Source organism: Polypterus senegalus, chromosome 14, assembly GCF_016835505.1.
Source record: "Polypterus senegalus isolate Bchr_013 chromosome 14, ASM1683550v1, whole genome shotgun sequence".
Lineage (NCBI taxonomy): Eukaryota > Metazoa > Chordata > Cladistia > Polypteriformes > Polypteridae > Polypterus > Polypterus senegalus.
Genome location: NC_053167.1, coordinates 65,654,040 through 65,674,423, shown reverse-complemented (window position 1 = coordinate 65,674,423; position 20,384 = coordinate 65,654,040). Strand labels below are relative to the sequence as shown.

At 37.5% G+C, this 20,384-nt stretch overlaps 1 protein-coding gene across 6 annotated transcripts in view; it reads left to right on the top strand.

Annotated features, from left to right (window-relative positions):
• The window catches only part of sec16b (SEC16 homolog B, endoplasmic reticulum export factor), a 57,313-nt gene extending 44,184 nt beyond the window's left edge, over window positions 1-13,129 (top strand). For 5 of the 6 annotated variants that reach the window (XM_039734697.1, XM_039734701.1, XM_039734696.1 and 2 more), the window contains 8 exons: window positions 1,979-2,063; window positions 4,746-4,988; window positions 5,295-5,344; window positions 7,055-7,159; window positions 7,269-7,370; window positions 7,783-7,894; window positions 10,134-10,194; window positions 11,394-13,129. In XM_039734697.1, the coding sequence (XP_039590631.1) occupies window positions 1,979-2,063; window positions 4,746-4,988; window positions 5,295-5,344; window positions 7,055-7,159; window positions 7,269-7,370; window positions 7,783-7,894; window positions 10,134-10,147 (711 nt within the window). In that variant the 3' untranslated portion in view covers window positions 10,148-10,194; window positions 11,394-13,129. The remainder of the gene's footprint in view (window positions 1-1,978; window positions 2,064-4,745; window positions 4,989-5,294; window positions 5,345-7,054; window positions 7,160-7,268; window positions 7,371-7,782; window positions 7,895-10,133; window positions 10,195-11,393) is intronic. The other variant, XM_039734699.1, reaches the window with a different exon arrangement.
• Window positions 13,130-20,384: the final 7,255 nt, after the last annotated feature.

Sequence of the window (20,384 nt, the reverse complement as noted above, 5' to 3'; positions counted from 1 at the left end):
GTGATTTTTCATCTTGGGGTGTTGCAGATCAGTTGTGATATTTTTATTAATTTATTTGTAAACCAAAAACAAAAGTGAGTGAGAACACAGGTTTTAGCACATGAAGTAGTTTTCTTGTTCATAGCAGTGGCCTTCTATAAGAGTTACTTTGTTTTGTTTTTTTTCTTGTACGCACACTTTTTGCTTAGAGATTCCTTTTTTCCACAACTCTGAGGTTATGTGGACTTGACTATAAACTGGCCTCCTTTTAATGTGAACCACAATTTATTGGCATCCAAGGTAGTGTAGTATTTATTTCTTGCACTTGATCAAAAACTAAAGAGATACAAATACACTGAGCAAATGTGCACAATAGATCAGCTGTGAGCATGAATGGCATAGTTTTGCAGTGGTTAGTGCTGCTGCTTCTGAGCTCCAAAGTCTTAGGTTCAAATGCTCGCAGAGGCACACCCTGTGTGGAGTTTACATGTAGGTCCCAAGGCACAAAAGCAGGTAGTCTAGGTTAATTACTGACTTGGCTCAGTATGACTGGCTTATTTCAAGAATGATAGTTATGAGGAAAGATGGATGAGCTTTACATTATTCAGCTTACTCAAGCTGGGATTGAAAGTTGTTATATTAGAAATAGATGTGTTACTTACATTAGGAGTAACTGCAACATAGCAAAACATCTTTTTTGAAAAGCATTTAGTTCATTTATTTATTTTTGTCCCTAATAAACATATATATCTCTTTAGCATAAAGACATACATTTTCTCATTGAAGTTGGCAAAGATTATCATCCTTTACAATAATAAGATGTTTGAAAGTGTTTGTGGTACATAGTATTAAGATTTCTAAGTAAAGGCAAGTATCCCTAATATCAGTCATTTACCAGGATTAACCTGCATCATCATACTAAGACACTAGCCAATTTCCCTCAAAGTCAGAATGTAGCTGCATTTACCCAAAATTACCAAAGTTCTGCAGCTTTAGTTTGCTTCATGGGATTCTGGCAATAGCCTGACACGTTGAAATGATTCCACAGACAAAATATCTTAGTTTTTAAAAGCTCTAGTAAAATTTCAAAGTAAAACAGTTTACACAAAATAGAGAAAAAATGAAAGTTCTGCTTGAAGCTTATATATCTTGTTTCATTCTTTAAATTTGCTCATACAGTTGAACCATTTCTAAACGGTCAGAAAATTGTATGCTTATCCCATTTACAAACTGCAAATGGGTCTTTGAGTCCATGCTAGCCATGGGACTAATTCCAAATACACACACACACACTGTATTACAAATATAGCCGGGAAGGTTCTATTTCATGTTAACCACAGGGGGTTAAGGCTATACCATAATCTATAGCTATGAAAGAAAATTATATTCTATTCAAATTCAGCAAACAGCTAATAGAAGTTTAACTTAAAGCATTAATTTTCTAACTTTGGCTCTTACATAGACTTTAATCCAGAAAGGGAAGAGTCAAGAATTATAAAGAGAATAAAGAAGTTGCAGTTTCAGAAAATGTGCAGCTATGTAAAAATTTTAAACAGCATCATTTTATTATTGTTCAGCACTTCATGTAAACTTAAATGGCACAATTTCCTGTCAAATGTAGTTATTTTGTTTATTTAGTTATTTATGAAAAGAACAGATCAATTCTTTTCCCTGCAGCAGTCAATGTATATACTGTGTGTGTGTATGTATGTGTGCGTGCATGTGTGTGTAACTTAAAATGTACTAATGACAGATAGTGTTGAAAACTGTTCAGATTTTTCAAGCAAGGTGTGGTTTTACTCAGAAGCCATCGATTATCACATGCAAGTAAAAATTTCATCCTACTCTGTAAACTTGAGAATGATAACACTCTAATCTTCTAAATTTGTTGAATTGAAGTACGTCATCAAGTTGCCTTTTATCCATAATATTGTCTTTGGGAGAAATTAATAGGAAAAAAGATGTATTTTTTAGCAAAGTGCATTTTTATTTTCTTTAGGTGGAAGCCCAAAACCAGTGTGGCAATCGTCAAAGAGAAACTATTGCTTCTGTTTGTACTGACCAAGAGATTAGAGTGCAAAAAGGTAAAAGCTGTCCATTTTGAATACATTTAATTTAGGATTTCACATGGTCAGTGCCACTGCTTCACAGCTGTATGGACTTGGATTCTATTTCACAACATCTTTCTCATATTTGCATGTGGTACTCTGAATTCCCCCCAAAATTGGTGAATTTCAACTGAACAGGAATGGGAGAGTGTTGGTCAGAGTGTGAGTATTTCCTGAATTCCATCTAAAGTTTGCCCATAGCTGGAGCCTGATCCTACTAAAGAAAACTTCTGGTTTCACAAGAAAAAAAATTTAGGAAACTGATGCATGGATAAATGGATTTAAATTAAAATTAACTTGCTTTTTTCCCCAAATGCAACAATGTGAAATACTTTTTTAAAAACTGACTAATATGTTTAGGAGTGGCATTCTTGCCTTTTATGAAACTCTCTCTTTATTTTTATAGTTTCAATTTCTGTTGTTCCACAGTCATAAATACAGTATTACAGCATGTGCTGAATTTAGAGACAAAATTGGAAAGATTCACTTCCATAGTTTGACTTAATTTTATTCTACATATTTATTCACATCCTTCTTTCTTGAATTATTAATGATTCCTAAACAGTTTATTTTAATTAAACTAGAATTTGCTTAAGTAGTCATAGTATTGTTATATACTACAATGGAATTCTTACTTGGGTGACCATCCAACACAATAATGGGCTGTCTGAAAAAAAATGCTACAGTAACCCCCTGCTTGTTTTTGATCTTATCTGGGACTATGTGCAACTTTAATACTCAATTCATATCTGTATTTCTGTTTCCTCAGACACACCTAAGACATGCACCCACTGGTTGATTGGCTGTTAGACTGAATGTGGAATCTTGTACTAAGTTACTACAGTGGACTTTAGATGAGGTCCCATATTATCCCCTCTCTCCATACTTAATACTGTTGTGACAGTTGTGGAAACCTTCATGTTTCTGGGATCCATAATCTCCCGGGACTTGAAATGAGAGACCAATGTAGGGGCCATCATTAAAAAGGCACTACAGTGACTGTACTTCCTGCGACAGTTGAGGAAGTTCAACCTTCCACAGGAACTGCTTATTTGGTTTTACACAGTAGTCATTGAGTCTGCTCTCAGCTCATCACTAACATTGTGGTTTAGACCAGTGAATTAACATAACAAAAACAGGCTACAACGAATAGTCGGGACTGCCAAAAATATCATTGCTGCCAGTGTACCCACCTTTCATGACCTGTACTATTCCAAAATCATGAAACGGGCAGGAAATATCATCACTGACCGCTCACAGCCAGGCCACAACCTTTTTGAACTTTTTCCATTAGCCTAGCGTTATAGATTAATATACGCCAAAACAAGCAGATATTAGAACAGTTTTTTTTTTTTTACAGGCCATTAAACTCACAAATGGTTAATTCAGCTTAATCAGACTGGGGACCCCAAGGAGGCCTCGCAGGTTTTTGCACTACTCTTTACATATTGTTAAAACTTGTATTTTTGTGTTTATTTCAGTATTTCTTGCACTGAGTTGCACTCTGCGCTTTGTATGTATATATATATATATTTACATTCTCTGCCTTCTCTGGTTTAAAATCTCAAGTGTGTAATTAACAGTTGAATGTATGTCGATTATGTAATTTATACTTGCAGAGGCATCAAAACCGGAGTCAAATTCCATTTATGCATGCATACTGGGCCAATAAATGTGATTCTGATTCTGGTTTTTGCTAACAGTACATTTCCTGACTTTATGCGACCCTGTGTGAAAATGAGAAAATGATTGGAAATTAAATTAGAGCACCTTCTTAAGAAGAAGGGGATCTGTCTTTTTGTGAGAAATTTTTATAAAATAGCAGGTGTGAATGCATGATTTAACACAAAAAAATAAACAAGGATAAACATTAATTGCACATAAATGGAAAGAATTGCTCTCTGATGAGTAAGTTGGGTTTTCCACACACATCCCAATAACATCCATTAACTGACAACCCTAAACTGACTTGTTATGAATTACTGTGGGTGGTATTGATTGTGCCCTGTGATGGATTGGCATTCAGTCATTGGTTAGTTTCTGCCTTGCAGATAAATATGCCAAGATAGGCTCTACCTCCACATTTCTGAACTGAACGAATGGGCTGATTAAAGTTGTGTCTCTAGTAAGGACCTAAAGTTCCAGGGGCTGCCAAGGTTTCAATGTACTTCATAGTCATAGCACTGGTTTAAATCGCTGGAAGTACTGACCATAATGCAGCATAAAATGTCAAGAGGTATTTATTTATTTATTATTGTTTTAACCAGACTGTGCAATGTGTCCATTCATATATCCATCCAAAACTAGTAAGTAGTAGTAATGGTTCTCAGGAACCTACTCTAGCAACATCAAATATAATGGAGGCATCAACCCTGAATTGAACTGCAGTCTGACAAGGGTGCACTCATGTGCCCACCCTCATCAGCAGTTCTGAGCCAGTTTACAGTCCATTGCCAATTGTGCTTGTCCTTCAAATATGGGTAACAAACCGGTGTATCCATGCAAAGATGAGGAGAAAGTGTAAAGTCCACACAGGCTGAGTATCAAACCCAGTGTCCTCCAGCTGTGAATCAGTGTGGCTAATCAATGCACCATCATGCCGTGCTTGTGACACATGTTTATTTTTTAATCTATCTTTCTTTTTTGCAATTGTTAAAGATGAACATATAATTCCTAACACCCAAGACCACTGGCTAGATGGAGCCTATCACCACTATGATCATTGGGATCCTGTTGAGGAGAGTGCTTTCACGAGTCTGACACGTCCAGTGCCTACCTTATACAACACAAGCTCTATGTCATCCAAGATAACTACTGAACCTTCAGAGTGTGTGCCTTCAAAGGAGTGGATGACCGAAGACCAAATGGAGTCCATGCATGGCAAGATTAATGATACAGCAGGTGTGGAATGAAGTTCTTTTACATAATGACATTTGAGTAAGATTTTACAGACCTTTTCTGTGCAATAGCTCTATGATATGAATGTACTGCAATGTCTATTGAAAAATGCTTTGTTGTACTTTCATCAAAAAGTTTGTTATAACTTGTTAAAATTGATCATATTAATAATATATGAATTTAACTAATCTTCTAATAAAAAATGCTTGTTGTCTTTCCTGTGATGGGTGGTGTGCACCTGTCATTTTGTGGTGTCCATATACAGTATTTATTCCCTAATTGTTTACAGATTTATATTTTTTGTTATAGGTGATGGACTACCTGCAGATTCAAATGAAAGCCAAGTTTCTCAAGAGACTGTAAGCAATGATTAACTAATTTAGACTTATAAGTAACTGCCATTTTCTAAAGCAGTGGTGGACAACTCTGGCCAGGGAGTGTTCAAGTTCTACTTTAAGTTATTGTTTTCTGCAATTAAAACAAGTAATTTAATTCATTGATTGATCCTGTAGGTGCCCTGTCCATGGCTGGCCATATCTAGGACAAGCTGTGGTCCCCACAGCCCTGAAATGTGCTAAGTTGGTTTCATCATGGATGGATGGATAAGTTAATAATGTTTTCTTTAGTCAGCCATTTCACTTCAAAAACATTTAGGTGAATCAGAGCAGAGTTGTACCTCAACAGTTTATCTATAATTTTTTTCTTCTTTACTGAAACAGCATCCTCATCAAAATGTTGGCTTCCTTTTATTTGTACCTCATTGTCAATTGCATTTTGGTTAAGCAAAGTGTGTAAAAAAGAAGGAAAAAACATCTTAAATATAATACAAAAATAGATTTTTTGGAATTTAAAGCTATACAAGAACTACTGTAATGTCCATTTGAGTTTAAAAATTAAATCCAATTTTAAAGGTTTGCAGATTGTGAGACCTCAAAATAAGAGCGGAGACAAGTCATCAGGTTAAGCAAAAAATTCATTTAGCTCATCTAACGTCCATAAGTTGGCCAAATATTCTTAAATATTTTTAGGTACATATGCATATGAAGTGATCTTCCACATGCCATGAGCCCACTTCCATTCCCATTTCCAAGGTCAAGATATTTATTCATTTTCTTAGTAATTTACTGTATAAGCCTTATTTTCATTTTTCATCTTGAACATTAGGGTGATTTTTTTTTTTCAGATACCAATTTCTATCTACAAACAATTACTCAGCCTATTTTCACTGTTTTCATCTTAGACTTTCTTCCCTGACATCAGAAAACTGTATTATAAAGAATCCATTCACCTCCTGATCTTGCCTTGTTCAATTCAGGAACTTTCCTGAAAGTAGCAGCTACAAAGCAGAACCCATTTGTGGACAGAGAGCCGTTTATATGAAATATCTTTCAGTCTTTTGTTTCCTAATACTCCAACCCTAAACCCTAAGGGACGAGTCTACTGCAGGCCACACTCAGGTACACACTCACTTCTGCCAGGCCAGTTTGGAGACCCCATTCAAACCGACTTGGATGTGTATGCTTTTGATTTTATTTTTAATGTAATGGAGGGAGCTCTGAGTCCAGATGATAACATAAAATCTCAAAGACAGCAACTTACAATGTTGCTTTAGCACAATTACCATTGTCCTACCTCTGATATTTAATACCCTTGTGCCCTAGGGCCAGAAAAAGGTCACAATCCATCCTGTGTGTTGTAAAAGGCAACTAAAGGAAGCAGGCGTCAGGAAGGCATCCACTTGTAAATATTTCTGATCTGTCCTTTTGAGGAGGGTAACCGATCAGTCTGGGTGAACCTAAAAAATGGCTCTTAAACCAGCAGGGGGAAAGTGAGAGAGAGAGGGCGCTTCTGATATATAAAATGATAATTGCTGAATACTATTTCTGGTTCTTTGAGTACAGTCTAATGTTTGATTTTGAAATCTGTGAATAGAAAGTTATTTCAATATCACATTAACATATTACTAGAAAAGAAGAAGTGGCCACGAATGGCTACCATAGTAGTCAGCACTGTGTTGATAATGTGTAATTTTATTCACTTGGTAAAACTACTGCCTTCAATTTTTTTAGGATACCCTGGATGGAAAGACACAAATTATTACAAATGATCCTGATGAATCTTTCAGACCTTTGACGAACAAAGAAACTGGCAAAATGGATTTGCAAGCCAATAAGGTGCCAAACATTGACCTGAAGCTTCCATTGGTTAATAAAGGTCTTGTACTTTCTTTTCCCAATATCAAGAGTGCTTACTCCAGTAAGAGAGTCTTGTGTCACTTTGCAGGAGCCCAGGCGTGGCTGGTTTGGCTGGTTTAGATCTGCAGGCAAACAAAAAACAGAAGCAGCTCATAAAGAGGTGCCAGGAGACACAACAGCTGAAAATAAGGCAGGTGGAACAAGCATATCAGGAGTCATTATATGATGCCAAGAAAAGGCCAAAACGTTATTAGAAATTAACAAATTGTTGAATATAGCTCAATGAATATGGCTTTTCTCTATGCCAAATGACATGATGTGCTAACCTTTAAGTGTTAACAGTGATTCAGAGGTGATGTTTTAACTTAGCCCTTTTCTGCTTAACTTAAAGATGCGTTAACTATGTGTTAAGGGGAGGGTGGCACTGTTCTCACTACCTAAGGAAATAATGTGTTACAGAACTCATTTCAGAGGCTACCAACTAAGATGCATAGCTAGCTCTATATTTAATATGTCATTTTAAATAAGCTTTAAGACAGAAGTGTTATGTTTTTGCAATACTCAGAAACAGAAACAGTGACAAGTTATGAATATCTTTTTAGCAGGACATTTCTACCTCACAACTGAATGTCCCGCCGCCTCCTGGACCTATAAACCAGTATTCTCCTCCTCCTCCCACCCAAGATGGAGTGAACCCTTATTCCAGGAAAGCTAGTAAGTTTGCAGTTAACATGAGTATTGTGTGTGCTAAACTAAACTTGACAATAAACATTTTTAAATTATTTAAATAAAACATGTATAAACAGCACTTGTGCAGTAGTAACAGCTAGCGTGTTTTCTACATGGAATACACTTTTCTTTGTTTGCATAGTTTGTACTGCAGTTATTTTATTAAGTCTTCTGGCGGTTTTGGGCTGCTTTTGATCTAGAGGTGTTAGTGGTGGAATTTCCATCTTAGAATATCCTTTTTACTCTTATTTTCAAATCATTGAAAAAGCCCTGTATTGGTATACTGTAGTTTTAATTGAACTTAAACCATTGCATCTTTTTGCAGTATACTTGTTTTAAAACTGCATGTCATTTTAATTTCAACCTTACATTATTTATTATTTAGAATTTAAAGTGATTTTGTTTTCCCATTCAATGTCTTTTAGATGTTTCTTCATTCACATAAAATCTTACATTTTTGTACTGTATCTTAATGCAGTGGTTTTGAGAATTAGTTACTTACAATTCTGTTATTTGTTATTTGAAATTATATATCCATCCATTATCCAACCCACTATATCCTAACTACAGGGTCATGGGGGTCTGCTGGAGCCAATCCCAGCCAACACAAGGCACAAGACAGGAAACAAACCCCCGGGCAGGGTGCCAGCCCATTGCAGGGCACGCACACATACACACCCACACACCATGCACACACTAGGGACAACTAAAATTGTCCCTGCATGTCTTTGGACTGTGATAGGAAACCGGAGCACCTGGAGGAAACCCACGCAGACACGGGGAGAACATGCAAACTCCACGTAGGGAGGACCCGGGAAGCGAACCCAGGTCTCCAAACTGCGAGGCAGCAGCGCTACTACTGCATGACCGCGCCGCCCTGAAAGTATATATGATTTCCAAAAATGAATATATACTTTGTACATTATTTTGACAAGCACTGGAGCAAAGATTACACCATAATTGGTTTTGCAGTCATTCCTCAAGGCACCTGCTTAAAATGTTTTGTTTTGCTGAAGCTTCCCTGTGCTTGGCTAGTTGGCGTATCACATTAGTATTGTCATTTGATTTATCTCAGCTTTTACTCCATTTTCGTGTTAAAAGTCCACTGCAACTGTTTTTAAACATCTGGTTATGGAGCTTAGCAAAGTTTGTAAGCTGTTCTGCATTTGGGCAAGACTTGCTCTACCTGATAGCTTGTCAAGAGATTATTGTGATCTTAATTCCAAAACTGTGATCGCAATATGTAGACTAAGGGAAAGGTGCTATATAAATAAAATGTATTATTATTATTATTATTATTATTATTATTGAGTTAGCTATAAACATTTAACATCTGATTATTGAGGCGAGTTTACTACTTACTTACAACAAGAGCGGCAACTGCTGAATGTTGGGGGCAGTACCACACTTACTGCTAATGCAGAGACATCACTGAGGAACTGTGCCAGTCAATCCATTGGTGACATAAGTGCCAGCTAGGGTACTGTCATTTCACAGGTGCCATTTTTGAAAGCTAAGGGGCACGCTTTCCAGACACCATGCAGGACCCTCCCCCACCTCATGTCATAGAGGTATGATAATAATGTCCTCGGTATGTACACAAAGGGGCATCATTTTTGTTTCTGAAAGCCAATGCCCCAGACACCGGACTATGATGGTACTGAGTGGGCACTGTTTAGGAAAGTAAAAGTGTGCATGCTCTGTACACCAAGGGGCACACAGGTCATTTTATTTGGCTGATGCCTTTATTGAAGACAGCTTAAAACATCTGAGATACAATTGGTTACAGTTATTTTCATTTTCCATCTGGAGCCAAGGCAGGTGAATCAACTTGCTAATGGTCACATAGTGTCAGTAACTGGATTTGAAACCACATTCTTAGGGTTTGAAATCCAAAGCCTTAACCACTATAGGGCTCTCCATATGCTGGTGTTCCTTAAATAGGGCCCTACTGAAGCTTTTGCCTGCTCTCTTCCCCTCTGAAGCCATTATGTTGACTGACATCAGCCTAGCAGAAGATAATGTTCCTTAAAATGTGTGTACAGTTCAGACCTTAACAATAAACATTAATGCTAACAATATTTTAATGCTGTGTTTTAACAATTATAGTAAAAGTGGACATTCTGGATCTAGAAGGACAATCAAGCTTGATCAGCACTCTTTAGATGGAACAAATGTATGAATATCAGTTTTGCCTTATTTTTTTACTCATTTTGCCTTACAGGTTCACTTACATGAGCTCAAAAACTTTCCAATTTACTGTAAAACCATTTGCCCAGTTTCAGGTAACAGAACACATATTACTGTTCATTATATTTTTTTAAAACTTGTATGGTTGCTGTTTTTGTGCAATAAAACAATGTAACAGTTGTAAGACTGAGATGGCACTGGTTTAGCTCCCCCTCTCTGGTGTCACTGGTTCATTGCATGATTTTATATGAATCTCCCTTGGTCTCTGTACGTGTGACAATACTAGTCCTACATCTCTTTGACTTCAGTGTGACATTTTATTATAAGAAAGTTACATTATTCTCAGCATTGCGGGCAACCTACCTGCTTTTGAAAAAATGCCCTTAGCTTATGAGGTAAGTGAATGGGATTCAAGCTTTATTTGACATTTATAATCAGATCATTTTTCTTTCATATTTATTCTGTTGTGGTGTTCAGTGGCTAATCAAACTAGCTAAAATTCTAGCACAGCTATTGTCTCTGCTGTAACTGCACAGCTAAATATCACAGTTTGTGACACTTAAAGGTAGTCTAAAATTTATATATTTCTACATTTTTTCTTCATGTAATTTTGTTAAGTATACGTGTTTGGAATAACACTGCAACTGTTCCCAGATGGCTAATACCTATTCTGTATCATATGTATGACTATGGAGATCAAATCATTGGTACTCCAGGTCTCAGAAAATGACAGCAAAGCAGTGTTTGTATATGAAATGTACAGTATAGGGGAAAACCTGTTTAAACCATGTTGAAGGTAGTAAAACATCTCTTACTAATCAAAAGATACTGCCAGTTCAAAATATAATTTATACCATAAGATGGTCCTTTGCCTTGACTGTTACAATAAATGTGTAATTTGCATGCAGAGGGTTACCTCATAGATCCAATGTCCTGGATTTGAACTTCATGCTTTGTTGCTATAAGTGTAGGTTTTGCATATTTTTCCTGTGTTTGCATGGCTTTTGCTGCAGGTACTCTAGATACTTCAAGTTTTTCTTGTATATTCCCAAAGATATATAGTAGGATGGCTCCAGGTTGGTCCAATGTAGGTGTGAATGTATATGCATGGGTGGGCTTTGGGACAGACTGATACACTGTTCAGGATTCTTTTGTTTCCAATGTTGCCGGTATAGGCTTCAGCCACAAGCCCACATTAGATTAAGTGGATTTGAGAATATTTCATTATGAGATTGCAAATAGTACCCTGTGAGCAAAATTACAAAGGTTTATTTCATTCTTTGGTCTGTTCTAGGGTCCAATAAAACTGGGGTCCATGATGGACTGACATCCCATCCTTGGTTGTTTCCTGAATTGTCTCCAATGCAGCTTGGATATGATTTGGTCCTTATAATTATGAATGGATTAAACGGGTTCAGTAACAAAAGGGTGGCTGGATAAAATCACAGGACATCTCTACCAGGACTTTCAAGCTGATGATCACAGAACTTGAGGATGGATACTTCACATTTCACTTTGGCTGCATTTCACTGTTAAAGTTGTAATGCATGAACACACAAGGCTTTCCAGTGACAAATCCAAGGAGCCTGGTCTCTCAGCACTCTCAGTAAAGAAAATCCAGAAACCAACAGTGCTGTTTAAGTATAGCACACCTATATTTTTCCAAGTAAACAGTATCCACATGACACATTATTCATCTGAGATATAGATGAAAAGAAAAAAATATATAATTCAAATAATAGTTGTTTTGCTTTTTGGTTTTATATTTTCTCACATTAGTCTTATATCAATTTCAATTTCTCAAGTAGAACAAGCAGTGTCCTGTGGAATCCATAATATCTATTTTCTATACCCACTGTTTACCACAAAGGTTATGGGATTTTGGTGTCTATATAAGCAAAATTGCATGGAACCAAACTTTAAACAGGGAGTCCGTCCATCAGGGGTCACACCTTAACTGACCCATGTAGAGCCAGATTAGAATTGCCAGTTCACCTCATCTCTGAGTCTTTGAGAAGTAGAAGAAACCAGAATGCCCAATGAAGAAGTCATGTAAACATGGCTGACACTGGGAAACTCCAGTCAGAAAGCACCAGGGTGAGGAATTGAGCCTAGACCTAGGAGTTGTGAGGCCACAGCGCTAACCACTTCATCACCATGGCCTAATTCTTGAATATATACATATTTATAATCATACAGGTATCTTCCTTATAAAACATGGACTAATCTGTATCCTTACATTCTTAAATTTACTATGAATACTCAGGGATCTAATCTCTAACTTTCAGGAATGGCATTTGTCCATTTTCTTTTTCTGTCCACATTCTCCTGACAGATTAAGTAAAATCAGGGCCAAAAAAAATCATAAAAAACACCTACTGAATTTAATTTTCTTTCTAAAGAACCTTCAAGATATCCAACTTAAAAAGCAAGGAACTGACAGATTCATAATGATTGCAATAAAGCATCAGATTATTTATGTTACATTTAAGTGAAATGTTCTTAGTCAATAATGGAGTAAGCATGTGCTTTATTACTTACATTTTTCATGTAAAAGCAGCAAAGCCTAATGTTACAAATGACTGTAAACGGCTAAAATTTTAAAAACAAGGACATCATTGCACCAATCAACCTCATTTGGTTGGCTAAATATTAACTAAATCTGAAATCTGATTGGGAGGTTTACTTAAAAACTGTCCATTAATGTGGATCCCTATCAACTTTTTGAGTGAACTTCCAACTTGGTTGTACTATTTTTGAACTTCTAGAGATGTTCTCAATTCAGTATACAATATTTAGCTCAGTGACCCCTCTCAGATCACCATGAACAACATAAAAGCTGTGTTATTTAATTAAGGCTGAGATGGACATAAATTAAATAATTACATTTAAAATACCTTTAATATACCAGAAAAGATTACAACAAGCTTCCTTTTATATGAGTCTTGGAGAAGGCCATAAACATTTAATCACAAGATGCTTTTTCAGACAATGTATTTATTTATTGATAAAGTACAGCTTTTCATGATTTAAATTAAGTCAAATAAAATTGATATGGAAAAACTGACCTCAGTTTGTTTTTCCTTTATGTTATTATTTTTTAGTCATCCTGTATAAAACAATAAAGAAAAACAGTTGTAAATTGATTTTAGTAACGTTGAATGCACTTCATTCTTCTTTTCTAAATTTGGAAATCATAGGTAAGTAGTCAAAAACTGAAATTGCACTAGTTGAAAATTGCCACTCTATCCATCAGAGACAGAAACAGAAATGAAACTCTACTCACTATGGCAAGCCAAATTATCATTTAGACATATCTTTAAATGATTTGAAGATGGTAAAAGTTTTTTAATCTCATTTACAGATAACATGGTAATTTGATACGCCATAAACTGCTGCGATCCAATGGCACAGGACAACTGTAGCTTTAAACCGAGCTTTATGTGCCCTCTTGTGGACAGGTTTGTAATTGCTGTTTTGACTCTAATCTATATACAGTATCCTTCTATATAAAAGCGGTCCGGATTTTCACACACGCCCCGTCCATTTTGCAATGCATGATGGGATTTGTAGTTTCGTTTTTCCAGGTAAAAGATGATTTTCTACTCCAGACTGTGCGACATCATCTTCTTCTTTCTTACTATATAAAAGCGGTCGGGATTGTCCTTCCGTCCCGTGAGTGGAAAGTATAGCGGTATTCCGCTTATCACAGACTTACTACTTGCAGCTTGCGGTACGAAGCGACATGATGTGAGCAGAGTTCTGGTGCTCCCATCGTTCCCTTGCTTTTGGGCGCGATGTGCTGGAAAAATAGACAAAATTATGTCTCTGGAAATAATTACTGTTGATGGAGTACAAATGCCTCAAGGCGTAGTAAATATCCAGGGGGTTCAAAAGGGCGACCTCAATATAGAAAAAAAGTTAAAATTTCATCACAAAAATAACAGAAACTACGAGTATTAAAGTAATACCGCTCAAATGCAATATAACCAAATTAATGAGTTTGTATAAAATATCAAATTGATCTACATATTGAATTGCCTTAAGAAGTGGTCAACTTAAAATTCAGTCACCTTAAAAGGCGGGTCAGCCTAGTATATAAAAGTCTGTGTATGTGTGTGTGTGTGTGTGTGTGTGTATATTCCAGCATCACTTCCGAATGGCTGGAGTGATTTTCATGAAACTTGGTACACGTTTCTCATTGGTTGATTAAAAGTTTTTGTGTAGGGTGGGGGGTGATCTTACGGTCTTGTATGCACGTTATCATCCAGTTGACACTCGGAACAACCACCAGAGGGCAAACTGGAGGTGGCTATCAGCTTTCTTTATGTTTGAGCACCACCGCGCCCCTGCTGCTTTTGAAATAAATAAAGTTGATCAGCTCTGAACGTCAACTGGATGATAACATTCATACAAGACTTCAAGACAAGCACATTAGCGAGTCTTCATTGTTTGTTAATTTATTTTTAAAGTTGTTTTTTTTTAATTATATTTTTCTCTAACAATAAAAATAAACACTTTATTTTCCTTCCGGGCAACACTGGGTATTTCACCTGCCTGGTGAGGTGTTCCGGGCACGTCCAACCAGGAGGAGGCCCCGGGGAAGACCCAGGACACGCTGGAGGAACTATGTCTCCCGGCTGGCCTGGGAACACCTCAGGATTCCCTCAGAAGAGCTAGTAGAAGTGGCCAGGGAGAGGGAAGTCTGGGCATCTCTGCTCAAGCTGCTGCTTCTCCCACGACCTAATCTCGGATAAGCGGAAGAGGGTGGATGGATGGATGGAAATTGGAGACTTTTTAGAAGTATGCTTTCAGCTTGATCTTTAACACAAAGACATAGCATTTGTTCTTGCAGTTTGTCATGGATACATTATCACTAAAAGGCATTTAAAACATATATTGAAGTCTAAAGGCCTATTTCATCGTAAGGTCTAAAGCAACATTGGGGATATACAGTAACAATTGCAAAGTTCAGGTCAGCTTCATGGCTACCGATGGATGCACACAAAATATCAAAAAAATGGTTTGCATGTGAAGAAGGAAGATTTTTGTCTGATTTTGAAGGCACTAGATGGGTTTTTCCTATGTACAACTATAAAACATAACTAATATGCATCAGAAATTATGTATAGGTAGCCCCTGTTCAGTTACTGTGCGGTTAAAAGTATCTGGCGCACACTTGAAACTATCTGGTGTTTCAAATCCCCAGAAAAAAAATTTCACCATGTCCCCTCAGGGGCTCCGTATATTTCATATAGTTAATGATAAAGTTGTGTTTTTTTTGACTTTATCACATTGATTTAATATTTTGGACAGCTTGGTTTAATCTCAATATATTTCTAATGTTCCTTTAAGAAACCAGAATTTTTTCTATCTATCCTGTATTGTTCTTTGTGTTTTCACTTATCTGACTTTTTCCCGCCTAATTACATATCTAATACAAAATATAATTTCCCCTTGGGGATTAAAAACTGTACCAATAAATAAATGAATAATAGATATATAATAGTTTGAACTTTATTTTGTCTAAGCTCTGGGGGAAATTTTGCTTTTTACAGAAGCTCTTTAAATAAATACATACATAAGGTAGATAAGTAACTAAATAAATTAATATACACACGCTGGTCTGAACACTGAAGTAAATTAAAAAGAAAGACAACTTCTGCTTGACACACTTGTGCTGAATGATTTGTTGGCTAAAAGTCCTCAGTGTTACTGTTGTAAAAGGTGCTATATAGCGCCCGACCTGGCACAGACCACGCAGAGGCACGTGTATAAAACACACAGGCTTTATTCTTTTCTTCACCCGTGGGCGCACGTCTTACCCGTGACCCACAGGCAATACACAGTTCCAAAGCACAAAACTATAACCAACCCTTTCTGGCACCACCACTCCTCCCAGGCAACCTTGTCCTCTTCCTTCCGATTCTGGCCAAGAATGAAGGGAGGTTGGCCCGCTTTATAGCCCACCCAGAAATGCTCCAGGTGCCTGACCAGCTGGCCTTAATTGCACCTCCGGGTGGGGCTGGCAAGTCGTCCAAGGTGGCGGCTGGCTCTCCGCAGCACCCCCTAGCGGCCACCCCATCTCCCAAACGGGCTGTGGTGGACTCCATGTCCCATGGTGCCACGGGGAAGACTGAGGAAGGACCCACGGCCAGGGAGGCTGCCCCCAGGCGCACCGGGGGAGGCATTACACTGTGCATGGTGGCTCCCCCGGGACGTATGCAGCAGAGGCGTCCCGGGCATGGGACCTGGCTGTCCGTCACACTGTGTTAGACAGAGGATGTGCAGAATTGTTCATAAGGGCACTCATTTTTGTTTTAATTCCAAGTACTGTATGTCACTGATGTTCGGTACATTTCTCTGTTCCCATATAGTGTATAATATTATGACAACTCTTACTATTCTACGTGAAAAACGAAATGGTTTGCAGATGTGCAAGCCTGCTACTGATCATATTATAACTACTAGTATAATAATATTTCTTTTCAGCTATATACAATGGCAGTTAATTGATTTTGAATCCTTGTGTTAAATGAAACTATTTTACCATATTGTTTCTAATATTGGTTATTGCGTTTGGTCAGTAATTTCACTCTTATTTGGACATGTGAAGGTTTTCACATCGAGAAGTAGATGAAGTGGTCTGTCGGGTAAAAACGGGACTTTAAATAACAAGGCGTATGCTTAATTAGTTCATATATGTATGCAATAACATACATTGACATATAAATATATTTGCCTTTAAAGATAACAAGCACGTCACCACGCTAAGCGACCCAGGCAGCCTCCGCCACCACAGGTGGAAGGGCTAAGTAAGTGCGAACTCCAAGGATTCTGAAAGCAAGTTAACGAAATAAGAACGCGGCTCCACTTCGTCTTATATTCCACAGCCTTGTCCAGATGACTTTGATTTATTTTCACCTCGCCATCTTCACATAACACCTTCAAGTGCAGTTATACGCAATGCTATTTCTTCGAAGAAAAACAGGATGAACGTAAAATATGTTTCTGTGAGGAAACGCATGCCCTCTTTCCTTTTATGTGATTAGTATTTAATGTGAGTGAAAAAGTATTTAAGGCAACAACACCTAAGGGCGGTGAAGCACGTGTGAAACTCTGCCCATGGAGTTTGCGTGGATGCATGGCCTTTACGTTTTAGTACTCCTAAAGTTATTGGGAAGCGACGGCTTTGTACTGTAAATGACACGTTCAACACAGTTCTCATCTTTAAGTATGAACAGCAAAAAACAAAACAAAATCGCAACTTTTCAAATCGGATTTAGATCACTTTTCGTATGGGGCACTGTGACACGTGCGTTTGGAGTGTGATAGGGGTTTCAACATTCGAATCTGAATTTTCTGGGAATGTTGCGCACTCCCTAACTATTGTTACTTCGCTGTTTATGTGATTGTCGTCGTACCTTTCTGAAATGAAAATCAAGACGGATGACAGGAGTGTTTGAGTTATTGCATCCTAAGAAAAGAGACCTCCTGCGACAACATTTGACAGTTAAAGGTAAGACTGATTTGTTGGCATATTCGTGGATGGATTTGCACTTTGCCATCATGTTGTGTTGAGGCATATAGAGATGTGAATCACACGGTATTGTGCACTGTGGCAGCGATTTACTGGAGCAGCATATTGTCATCATGCCCGCCGTGGCAGTTATGGGTTGTTTTTATATTCCGTGATGTTTGGTTGTGATGCTTATGGCGCACAGACGATCAGATGTAATTACGCACAGTCTGTTAGCTTATGTACAGTAGCTATGTCCAGTGGGCTGCCATACATTCCCTGCAAAATGTCGGGGTCAAGTCCTTCTCTGCATCTACCTGACGCTTCTGCCATGAACCCTGGCGCTTACCCACCTTATATTTGAATTAAGGGTACTTGGAAAATGTATGATTTCTGTAAATACGAATTAAGAATACATTCTAATATTTTTTTGAACAATTTTCCTAACCTCTTCAAAATTCCCTAACCCTCTCATCCTATCTTTAAACAGTCACATATTCCAAGCACACACCGCCCCTCAGCATTACTTGTTCTCTGGCAGATCAATCTCTTCTGTTGCAAGCGGTGCCCATTATAACATGTGCCCATTTGTCCTACACTAAGATCTAAGGCCCCTTTGAACAGCAGCTTAATTATACCCTAACTGGCACTTGACACAAGTAGAACTTTCATGGCAACCTTTTGCCAGTTCTGCCCCTGAACTAATGAATGAACTCTTATTTTGTCCTGCAGCATTTTTAGCCTTCTTTATATTATTGATCCAGCAGCAACAATTCACACAATTACTGGCCAGATGCTAAAAAACATACCTCAATAGGTCTGCTAATGGGAACTGGGAGGCAATACACAATACTGTAAAATTTCTCTTTCTGGGGTAAAAATGCATATCCCTCCCGATAAGTGAGTGCCTGTGCAATCATGAGTTTATATTAGGATGTCTTGTAATTTAGTTTATTACGTGATAGGTGCAAGTTATATGTTAGGGGAGCCCACGACTTTTAGATGTGTTTCTAAGTTGCTTAATTACTGCAGAGAGGGGCAGCACCCAAGGTAGAAAAAGAAAGAGAGATGGGGAAGAAGGAAAGTGTGGTAATGGAGAAAGGAAGGAGGTTACATTATTGGGGATAGAAAGGAAGAGATACAAGAAAGTATTAAGTTATTAAAGTGGCAGGAAAGTAATATATATTGTGTTTAGAGGTGTGACTCCTAAGATCAGGATGCGTGAGAGTTGCTGACTATTTTTAGACATGATTGTTTCATTTAAAATGCACCTTTTTGGTTCCCGGATTCCAGGTACAAACACTTTCTTTCCCTTTCATTAGTCCCTATAGTAGTTTGCTGACTAGGCCTTTTGAATCCTTCATACCATCCCAAAGGTTTCAAAATCCACTCACCTTCGTAAAGTGCCTCAAATGATTGAATGCCTATAATAAAAGTGGGGCTTTTGTCTTTGAATTGGACCCTTTAACTTGTACTTGTGTCTGATGGTGATTCCCCCACTTCAAGAGTTTCCCCTTCTCCTTTCTTGGAGTGCCCATTCTTTCTTTAGAGGACATCCAGATGTGGTTCTTCGAGGTATAAACTAGAGGTGCTTGCATGCTCAAAAACCAGATTCTGACATAAAATGCCAGATTTGTTAGATAACTACTTACTGCATCATTTCTATTAAGCAAATTCGGTAAAATTTACCAATTTCTGCTTAAAAACACCCAATTAATGCTGAATATTTCAAAAAAATATTTAATGCACAAAGAGGTCAGCATATGTGTATGCAGTGTGTAGAATCTACTGTGCTGTATGTTTCTGCTTGGGCACTAGAGGGCACCAAATTGATAGTTATTTAAATACAGATTTTATTATTAACTTTGTTCAAATTAGTATACAGTAATTCATATTTCATTTTGTAGGAATTATGCAAAAAAATGTAAATGATCCAAAACTAGGTTGTCTAAAACAAAAAATAAGCCTACTATATTTCACAGGTTGTCAATCTACTGTATATCTAGTTTTGAATAGAACCAGTATTCACTTTTGACTCAGATTTGGTGTATAAAGTGGTTGGCACATAAATATGGAGCATATAGCCCAAGAGAATCATTTACAGGTCCAGAGCAGATCGTCTTGAGTGGATTAATAGTTGTACAGAAGAACCCAGTGGCTGAAGATACCATTATGCATCACGTAAGGCAATCATACAGTTATCGCCTGGAATCCTATAGCAATGCAGTCAAACACTGACCAGCTACTCCTCCAAGGCCTTAGGGGTCTAAGGAGCATGTGGAATGGGCTGCAAAAAAGGTCATCTGGATGGCCACATATATGTTCGTTTAAAGGTAGGAACCACAAGCAAGCTAGGAGAGGGTGCTGAAGGGTTTAGCACATGCAAAACTGTTTGTTTTTAAGTTGTGTTTAATTTATGTTCATCCTACAAATCGAGAATGCTCAGTTTATAGGGATGTACTGTACATGTTCCAGCCATTGGCTTATTTTAGCCACTAGGTGGCAGGAGATGTTTAAATATAACACTTCTTAAAGCGCTTACAAGTACTTTAGAAATATTTGTAATATTATGTAAATAGAGATTTTATTCTTAACAGATGCAAGTGCTGCCTAATTTAGTTTTAAATGTGATGATTCCATGTGGGCAACAAAATATTTTCAAAGAAACAAGTTGTGTATAAGGATAAAAATATGTACAACTGGAACTTTGTTTCAGAGAGCAGAGGGCTGTAATTTTGATATTCCTTTATTACTGGCTAATAAGAA